This window comes from Strongylocentrotus purpuratus, unplaced genomic scaffold, assembly GCF_000002235.5.
Source record: "Strongylocentrotus purpuratus isolate Spur 01 unplaced genomic scaffold, Spur_5.0 spur5_scaffold_1, whole genome shotgun sequence".
In the NCBI taxonomy this organism is placed as follows: domain Eukaryota; kingdom Metazoa; phylum Echinodermata; class Echinoidea; order Camarodonta; family Strongylocentrotidae; genus Strongylocentrotus; species Strongylocentrotus purpuratus.
The window spans coordinates 39,940,847-39,951,307 of NW_022145594.1; the positions used below are offsets into that span (position 1 = coordinate 39,940,847).

A 10,461-nucleotide genomic window follows, 5' to 3' on the forward strand; every position below is an offset into this window, starting at 1 on the left:
GAGGGTTGCAAGAAAGTTGAGATTGATTGCAAGTTGGGATTTGCAACTGATATTTGCAATCGATTGCAACTCAACTTTCTTGCAACGCCCAACTAGGATTTTGTTAGGATTAAAGTTTTTAACATTAAATTAAATTAACTAGATCTAGCTTTTATTCTCCCCCCCCCCTCTTTCTCTCTCTCTCTCTCTTTCTCGCTTTCTTACTATAAATGGGGGGCGTTGCAAGAAAGATGATTTGCGATCAATTGCAAACTTGCAATTATTTGCATGATTTACGCTTGATATTAGGGATTTGCAATTGACTGCAACTTTCTTGCAACACCCCATAAGTGTCACTAATTTTTAAATGTATACATGTATTTAGCTTTGTGCACGGGTCTTTGGGAACCTCGATTTCCAAGTCATAATAGGGCTATCTTGTCCAAATAAAATCAAAGGAAATCATAGCCAATTTTATTTGACCGCTGCAACAATTGTTCTCTTTCAAATGTAGGCATACAAAGACAAACTCAAGGCACTGAAGAAAATGCTTAAGAGCCTGGAATACCGGGTTGAACAGCTACGACTTCGACCCACCGCCATCAAGGCCGCCAAATCAGCCCTTAATGTCTCCTATCACTTCATGCTAGCCGCAAAGAACGTCACCGGCGAGGACTTACTCTACACGGAAACGGAATTCGGTCTTCTGGAGAAAGCCTACAATGACACTAATCTTTTTTTCACCACGAAAATGGAAGAGCAGAAAAGAACAGCTCTCACCGAGAAACCAGCTTGGGTCGTTTCAGAACTAGAAGAGAAGCTGATCAGTCTCGAGAGGGAGGTGAGGTACCTCGTCGGTAAGGCCAAGTCAACGCCAAAGCCGAAGAAGAAGAAGAAGGTGGATAAGAAGAAAAAGACGACGAATTCAACAGCGACGGATGAGGGGAACGCTGAGGGAGAGAAAGATGGGGAGAAAGAAGAAAAGGAAAAAGGTAAAATGAAATTTCAGCTCTTCTGTCTCTCATTTATTTTGATTATATCAGAATGTGGAGTTAGTTTATTGGAGGTCATTTTAGGTGGGATGAAAATGAGGAGGATAAGGAACAAAGACGAAGCCCTATCCCAAGAACAACATTTGAATAGTGGAAAGATATGAAATAATTGCTAATGTGTTTTGAAATGCAGGATCTGTTGGTTTTCAAACTTCTACTGCTGGCAGTAAACTATTGTGCCTAAAGTGATTAATAATAATAATAATAATAATATTTAAGAATTATATAGCACTGGTACACAAATACAGTTTCTTAGCGCTTTACAAAACAAATGAAATAAAAAGTATGGTTAAACTAAATATGTAATAAGGATCAACAAGAAACATGAAATGAACATTGTGCTTAATTTGGATGAATTACTTGACTAACAATGTATAACAATAACATGATAATGAAAAATGAAAATGTAGATACAATAATTAAGTAACATTAATGAAACTGCAATAATTATGTACATTAGATAATAAATAAATTGCAAGAAAGATAGGACATGTGGTTATAAATCAGGAAAGCGGGAAGATATGAAATAGCAAAGATTCAGCAAATGTATGTGACATTTGTGATAGCCCCCCCCCCTCCCCTTTCCAGATGTCGATGAACATAATCATCTTTTAATGCTCTTTCATTTATCCTCCCTTCCATCAGTTGTTATACCTCCCCCTGAGGAGGGAGAGGGCGCCACTGAGAATGCACAGGAGGAGGCTCCTGATACAGTAGAGGTGGAAGGGGGTGAGGAGCAGGCACAGGAAGAGCCAACTGAACCCACACCCACTGGGGAGGAGGAGCAAACACCAGAAGAGCCTACTGAACCCACACCCACTGGGGAGGAAGAGGAAACACCAGAAGAGCCTTTACAATTAGAAGCACCCGTGGAAGGTGGGTTGAATGTGGGAAATTCTGAATTTTTCGAAAGATAACTTTGAAGAAGACTTTGAAATAAGATTATAGCGACATAGAATCCCTTTCATAATTAAGAGCAACATATGTTTTAGTGATTTGTACAACAAAGGGAATGTTATTTTTAAAGGCATCGCTTAACAATGTTTAATCTGAGGTGCATCGCCCTTCGTGTTATCAGTGTCTGTCATATGGTGTAATATTCAAGCCCTAAAAAAATTGCGCTTCCAAATGATCATGCAGTGCCTTTAAAAAACTAAAAATCTTTGAGTGACCGGTTTTACCATACTCAATTACCCCAATTGACTTTAGTGTTAAAAAAACCATTAGGAAAACGAAAAATGATATTTCTATTTCCAATCATAAATATCTTGATAATCAGACAGGCAATTGGCTTGTAAAAGTCATGGGATTCCTGACTGAACTAAAGGTTTATAATTATGATTGCAGCATGAGCTAAATCCAGGATTTTGTTTCTGAATCTGAGGCAATGTTACAGAGTTACTTTAATTTCATCTGTGTCTTTTGTTCTTTCATCAGAGGCCACAGAGTCGACGCAAGAAGAGGCTGCGCCTACAGAAGAAACTACTACCACAGAAGGAGCAAAAAGCCAGGCCGAACATTCACATAAAAACGGGGATTTGTAGCAGTAGTTAATGTACTTGTAAGAGTATCAGGATTTATCATGAAGTGTGTTCACAAAGTACAAGATTTCATGTGTTTCCTAAAACATTTTTATGGCAGTTTGTGTGGAATAACCAATACCGGTATGTTGAAGAGCATGGGTCCTAATACACTTCTTTGGGGTATTCCAGATGTAGTTATTGCAGTTTGTTAATGTTCAAGATTATTGGTCCAAATGAAATCTTGTGAGTCTCTTGAGGTGTTCTGGATGTAGTTATGACAGTTCATATGAAGTAACGCTTATGTTGTATAATACTGGTCCTAATACACACCCTTGAGGTATCACAGATGTAGTTGCAATCCTGAGAGAAGAGGTACCTTTGAAACTTGGTACTATATGTACAATGTATGAATTGAATGAATTGTAGAAGTTGTGATGGTAACATCACATATTTGGAAATGCACCATGGAGACATTTACTGTAAAACCAGAAAATGTAATGTGCATGTAAAGTTGTGAATTTCAATTGGCTTAGATTTAAAAAACACTTTGTGATGCGAAATAATTAAATCACAACTGACAAACTCTGAATTTGTGCAATTCAAAAAAGTTTCTTGCGGGTAAAGTTGCACATTGCAAAAGTTTGATCTTACAATAATGATATGCACATTTTCTGCTGTCCCTAAATATATATTTAAGATGATGATGTGCTTGGCGGTAGAGGATGGATCAAAAACTTTATAGTTTCCCTGTTTTGTAAAATACTAGACGATGAAATACTTCAAGGAACACACTTCATGGTAAAGAAAATCTGTAAAGGTGGAACATTTTGCATGACCGATTCTTTTATTTTGAGTATGGTACCACAAAACATGATGAGTAATTTTGCTAAAAGCCTTGTAGCGTGTATGCGACCGTTAATCAAGAGTTGCTCTGCATTCACTTCCTTACCTTCTCACTATTGTAATAATATAAAGATCAAATTCCAGTAATATTTATCACAATCAGTTTATTGATCTCAAACTATGTTTCTACTTAAATCTGTAATTATCTGGGTTTTTCAAGGCTTTTTTTAATATAGCTTCTTAGTGCTCTTACAGCTTTTCAAAATGTAAACCGTTTGGATTCATGTTCATCTATAAAGCTACAAAATTACGTCGCTCAAAATGTTCCACGCTTACAGCTAGTACTTGACCAAAAGATTGAAGAAGTGCTTAAATATATGTTTTGTATGTTGCACGGTACGTGTGAGAAATGAATTTGTGTGTTGGAATTATGGATACTATTTATGAATAGAATTGTGGTTACTACTGTTCACTTTGAGTGAAAATGTTACTAAAATAGAATATTAATAGACGCACAGATTTGTTCAATGTTTTGCACAAAACTATTTCCTAATTGATTTATGTGTTAAAATTTGCTTTAATATGAGCTATGATTATTGTTTTGTTTTGTTGCATTTTCATACAGATATAGGGCACCATTCTGATATGTTTGGGTGTAAATGTTCTGATTTATTTATATGTCTGTGTGTAAACTCTAATGGGTAGTGGAGGGCTAGGCAATGAGGAGATTCATTTGTTTAAACTAATTTTTAGGAATTATGAACAATTCAAGAATGCAATTATCATTAGTGCTTTTTGAGCACATTGATTTTTCTTCATTATTTCTGTTAAAGGTTTAAACCAGTTCTGGTCATGCGATTGCATTGTGAAAGAAACGTTGTGGAATCGATCAGAAAAGGTTGATCATCTAGCATATAAGTATTGGTGTGTACTGCAAGGTTCTGGAATCATCAAAATGATAAGAAATTTAGCCCAGTCTTGGTAAAGTTACAAGCACTGTACACAGAAAGATGTATATGGGACTAGGCTATATCTGTCCAGGCCGGATAGATATGATAATTTACCAAATACAAGTGTATATCAATTAGTAGGTGGTTTCCCGGCAAAATTTGTATCATCACGTATTAGTCAAAACATGTTCTTTCACATGATTGGTAATGAGAGCTTCCATTTCATTTGTTGGGAGGGGGGCGTTTCCAAAACTGGTCTATACCTTTAATGTTTCTTGTTTTTTTTACTTGCTTCTTCTCCCAAGTGTTTCTGTTATTTGTGAAGACCAAGTTTTTGTGCAAACAATTTACCTTCAGGTGATTCTTCAGATGAATTCCAAGAAGACAGTAAAAAAAAAAGAGATTTGAAATCTATTTTTGATAGTCCTTCGAAGAGTTTCATGGCCGTGTCTCAGTGTGAGTGTGATAATTTAACACGAGTATGAGAGGGGGGAGAGAGAGGGGGATGGGGAGGGAGAGAGAAAGAGGGGGGGGGGCGGGAGAGAGAGAGAGAGAAGGGGGAAGTTGAAGGATAAGGGTTGGAAAGGGGACTTGGAGAAACATAAATATGGAATGCCAAGAGATTGAGGTTGAGAGTGAGAAAAAAATTAAAGTGGATATACTTTAACGAGAAGTGAAATAGAGAGAGAGAGAGGGGGGGGCGTAGAGAATAAGATGAGATGACACTTCCCATTAGGAGACTACCATGTTCCCTTCCTTTTAGAACACTTCTCTGACTACGGTTAAAAACTCGATTATTCATACCTTTGTCGAGTTTGGGAATACATATAGTTCACAATTATTTGAAAAATTGATTTGTCTCAATAAATAATTCTTTAGAGCTTACATCTAAAAGTATACAACAAAGGCCCTAATTCAACAAGGGCCTTATTCAACCCACGCCACCTTTTTTTCTTGAGTTATGAAATACAGAACAAATATGAAATTTACAAAGGCTATAAATAAATATTTCCATGGCTGACCTAAAAAAGCTGACCCTACCCCCCCCCCCCCAATGGAGCAAAATGTCAAATTTTCAAATTTCGGGACCAAAAAAAAAAGTGTCCTCTTACCCCCCCCCCCCCCCCCCCCCCGCTTTTTCATGTTACGTTTTTGCTTTTGTATATTGATTTTCAATGAAAAGCAAAACAGAAACAAAACAATTATTTTGCTAATATAACTAAAATAGTATTTGATCAATGACACATGTGTTTATAACTTAACAAGCTGTGCTTTAACCAAGGTCTCCTCGTCTTTCTTTATTCTACATTGTACTGTTATGATTATACTCTATGATAATGTTGTTTCATGTAATTTCTGGAAAATAAATACACTTGATACTTGATACTTATAATATAAATATAGCCCACCGATACGCTCTAACTTTGGGTTTCGTTTTTAGCCTGGTCTTTATTCGTCAAAGCTAGTGCAACTTAGGCCGAGGTCCATGGCCTCACGTACTGCTTATGTTTGGAAACGGAAGAGCACATATATTTCTATGTTTATCGTCATTAATTGTATTATTTTGCGTAAAACCTGCAGTGTGCATCAGGGCATCAAGCTAGTGCCCCTAGCTTCGGAGGCAATTCCTGACAAAGTTTTTTTTCTTGTCAGATCGATCGAGTCACTCAGATCATGTCGTATATGAAAAAGCTACCAGTATTGTTCATAAACATAGTCGGAATTAAAATACTTCAATATTCTATATTAAGTACATCAGTAACATTATCGCTCAGTCAGCTCTCACTTTCATTATCTCTCAAAACGTACATGTATGGGCGTTGTCGGTTATAGTAGGCCTACCAGTACTTGAGTCGAGTGGGCGTGGTCGGTAGTATTTTATCCGAGGCCGATCGAGCCCTCTGTCAGACAAAAGCATGGCGGGTAATTTGCCTCCGCACGGTGACATTCTCCGTTTGAGCGAAATCCATGAGCGGGGGCCGCTTCTCATGGCTGGAAAATCTGTCAGAGTTATGGGAAAGTGAGTTTGGTATGAGTGAGGGATTAATAATGAAATGAATTAACTGATTAAGTTTGAAACATTGATTAGAAGTCGGAAGAGTTACATGTATCTTCGGTCCCATAAGCTCACATTGATGTTATTATTAGTTCCCTGTTGTTTCCAAAAAATTGTGTCTTGTTATTAATTATTTATCGCATTTTCTCACGGAGGTCAGTCATTGTAAATGTCAATCTTTGTGACAAATGGCCATGGAAACAGCATTTTATGCTGTGAATGTTAAGAGAGAGAAGCTAAGACTAGAGTGGAGGAGAGGAGAGGAGAAATAATAGTCTAAAAGAAGAGAGACGAAAGGAAGAGGAGGAAGAAAGTAAAATACAAACAAGGGGGATAAGATGAAGATGGAATTTGTTTTGATGGTTACTGATTAATTAAGAAGTTGTAAAGGAGAGGAGAGGGATAATGATAATGAAAACAAGGTCAAGGGGGTATAGCAGAAGAAAAATAAAATGAAGCAAAAGATGGAGAGGGGGAAGAAAACAACGGCATTGAAGAACAATAAGAAGGGTACCCGGTAGCAAGAAGTGATTTTTCTACGAGAACCAAAGAAGATCAATCGTGCACAATTAAGTAATTCCCATTTTAATTTTCAATTTACACGCAGGCTCACTCGGTACGATGCCATTGAGCAACTAGCCCTCATAACATCCTCCGAGCGCAACTCCACCCATCACCTGCAAGTCAACACCCGTCTCGTAGAGCCATTCCAGTCCAGGATCGGCTCCACGTTTCAGTTCATTGGCGAGATGCCTTCGGAGATGGAGAGGGATGCTGACATGGTCGTCCATGCCAGGGTCGTCCGGTGTGTAGATGGAATCGACTCAACCATGTACTACAACGCTTGTGACGTCCAGAGGAAATTCTTGGCATCAAGAGGACCAGCAGCGGCGGCATCAAGAGGACCAGCAGCGGCAGCATCTGCATCTTTAACTACTTGAAAGCAAATTATGTGAGGTTTGTTCGTATGTCGATACCATCCAATCATGGTCAGAATGAAAGAATTCAGCTCCACAATCTTTGCTGTGAATCTGTATGGCCTCCAGACACCAGAGGGGCGTTTCACAAAACAATTTGTCATCATGACAAATGACAATTTGTGTTATAAGCTACTGAAATCCTTGCTTCTGATTGGTTATCAACAGATTTGTCACTGATTTTTGTCATTTGTCATTGAAAAAAGGCTTTGTGAAACAGGTCCCAGTTCTCAAACTTACAGAGCTATAGATCTGTATGTTTGGGATATGCCAGTGACAACGATGGTCGACCTCTCAACTGCAGAGGTGAATTAACTTGGCCAGGATAATCAGCAGAAATTCTGCAAAAAAATTCTTGTTAGAATGTGAAATGATCCATCTTGTTTGTTCAATTCAATGCCATCAATAACAATCAATTGGATCTGTATTATCTTGATAATATAGCCTATTCCGGCTGTTTTTTTTATATTGTTTTAACCATGCGGTCTGGCTTCTGTGCATCGCCAATGCAGATTTTTACAAACTTTTGATTTAAGTTCCCCATAATGGGCAGCTTAGGCAATTTGTAGGATGTTTGGTAAATGGTATGCGGTTAATTGTAACTTGATACTACTAGGAGCATCCAGTCCACTGCTGAACGATGGTTGACCCATTCTTGCCACAGCTCTTTCTTTTTTTGATGAACGAGGACCACTCTTTGATGGAGATGTGTCGTTTCAAAGAGGAGAAGTAAAGATCCCTTTTCAGTGAGTTTCCTTTTTCTGCCTTCAGCCGTGGCTTGCCCAGGTTCCCCAGACTTGGACATCTTTCAATTCGAAAACTATTTTTTTTTCTTAGTCACCTTTCAATTCTGTGGCAGTGATGATAATGAGAATTATTTTCACTGTAACTGTCTTCTTTTATCAGTGACAACCTCAACAAGAGTCACACATGTGTTGGTGATTGCTACCCTTTGTATGATGATAAAGCAGTATTTTATTGGCAAGGTTGAGTCAAGATATTGGTGAAAATACATCTCTCAGCTGCTGGCATGTGTACAAAGCTGAATCTTATATTTTTTATTTTTTGTTGTTGATTGGTTGCTTTTATTCATGTTCCATGCAAAAATAAAAAGTATTACCGCTATACATTTTACAAAACATTAACATTTCTTTACATGGAAATAATTAGGCCTAGAAATGGTAGTTCATAACATGAAAGAAGGTTGTGTAAATCATTAAATGTGAAAATGAAAAGTAAACCTACTTAAAAGCTAGACTTTATTAATCCATTGCACATGATATGATTGTGGTGGAACACACATTTGTTATAGCCTGGATCCCAAGCTTGATTGAGCTTAGTATTTAATGGTTTGACATTAGTCTGCATGCACAGACACTTTACCACAAATCCCAAAGCCTTGAGTAGAGCCTAGCTCTGTCAGGCCCTGCTTCTCTCGCTGTGCGTGTCCATAGCATCTAAAGTACAGAACCCATGCAGTATGCTAACGGCATAGTCTTGCAGTGCAGACACAGTTATGAACAGTGATTAACAACAGTTTGTGTCTGCAAACTAGCATACCTTGCTAGACTATTTACATAAATGGTAAAACTCATAAAAGCAACAAAGAGATCTCTCAATATTTGTTTTACATTTGTTTGTGGCTACAAGACAACAGAATATTGAATGATGTCAATGTAAAGAGATTACATTTTACAGTTACTTTTACACAAAATTATGGAGTTCAGCGTTTGTCTCTAAAGCATACATGAGTGAAGCGCCTATAAGCTATAACCGGTGATATCAGTTTTTCTATCTTCTAAACTTTGCTGCATATACTTTTCACAACAACTCATATGCTGCCTTATTAAAGATTATATTTTAAGATGAATCCTATTTTTGTAAGTGTGATCAAACAATGAGAAATAAAGCCAAAGCTGTATATTCAGGAAGTACTTTGATGTATTGAATGTTGTGTATGTCTCATTTAATACATTGTAATATGTGACCTTTGTCACATCTCTTTCATGATATTGTAAATGGCTGTGATGTCATGCGTGTGTTGTATACATCTGTGAATTAAAAAGAAGGAAATAAGAAAAGGGAATAAGAAAGAAAGAATCAAAGAAAGAAAGAATCAAAGAAAGAAAGAGAGGAAGAAAGAAAGGGAGAAAGAAAGAACAAAAAAGCAAGAGAAAGAAAGAAAGAAATTAAGAAATATGTGAATAAACATGCAGGGTCATTTTGAGTACTTCGGTATGTGTGCATGCATGAGTGACGAGTTGCCCCCCCCCCCCCCCCCATATTTCTAAAAGATTCAAATTTTCCTTTCCCAAAACAGATATCGAATTAGGAAATTATTCTTTGATCTTTCTGATCAAATGTTATAGGATATTTCCTTCATTTATGAGGGGTTCTTCCCTTTCTTCTCTCCGTTTCATGATTCAACCAAGTTCTTAAATTCTGTGGTGCCTATCCTGTTTGAATAGTGTATCAGTGACAGGATGTATACTGCACTATTACAAAAAAAAAAGCCCCCACTCAATATTTGGGGATGGGGAATGTTTAGAAAATGGTAATAACAAGCCAACCGCCCCGCCCCGACGCTGGACAAGTCATCCTAACTGATTGCTAAGATTTTAATCAAGTGATCAGAAAGCTGACGTGTTTGTTAATTAGACGTATAGTGATGTCTATTTATGTATTATGCAGTGTTTGTATCGTTTGTATTGTTTTCTCACCAAATATACCCTTTTCTTTCTATCTCTGTTCTCACCCCATCATCTCTTTCAATGCCTTTCGTATCTCCTCTTTAATCTTCTCTCTCTCTCTCTCTTTATCTTTCATCCCCCTCTCTCCCCTCCAGCTCACAGTCTCTCAGTTTCTTTGTTTCTCCTTGCACTTCCCAGCCATTTGGCTTGACTAAGTTTGACATGCATCTTCCCTCTCTAAACTTCCCACTTTCTTTCCACCTGTCCCCGTTTTTATTTTCTTTCACCCCCAGGTGGCACATCTACTCACTCGACATTCTAATGCCCCCACCCCCATGACACCAGTCCCCCCCCCCCCAGTTTACGCCACTGAGCCACAGCCTTGATTAGG

General features: G+C 37.8%; 2 protein-coding genes across 2 annotated transcripts in view; both read left to right on the forward strand.

Moving 5' to 3' along the window:
• LOC592339 (hypoxia up-regulated protein 1) overlaps window positions 1–4,223 on the forward strand; it is a 30,283-nt gene extending 26,060 nt beyond the window's left edge. The window contains exons 19-21 of the mRNA XM_030978217.1: window positions 494–971; window positions 1,677–1,907; window positions 2,469–4,223. Coding sequence (XP_030834077.1) covers window positions 494–971; window positions 1,677–1,907; window positions 2,469–2,575 — 816 coding nt within the window. The 3' untranslated portion in view covers window positions 2,576–4,223. The remainder of the gene's footprint in view (window positions 1–493; window positions 972–1,676; window positions 1,908–2,468) is intronic.
• A 1,834-nt stretch (window positions 4,224–6,057) lies between these two features.
• LOC115918432 lies at window positions 6,058–9,311 on the forward strand. The gene is made up of 2 exons (XM_030978218.1): window positions 6,058–6,367; window positions 7,011–9,311. Exons 1-2 carry the CDS (start codon window positions 6,264–6,266, stop codon window positions 7,342–7,344), a joined length of 438 nt encoding a protein of 145 aa, XP_030834078.1. The 5' UTR covers window positions 6,058–6,263; the 3' UTR covers window positions 7,345–9,311.
• Window positions 9,312–10,461: the final 1,150 nt, after the last annotated feature.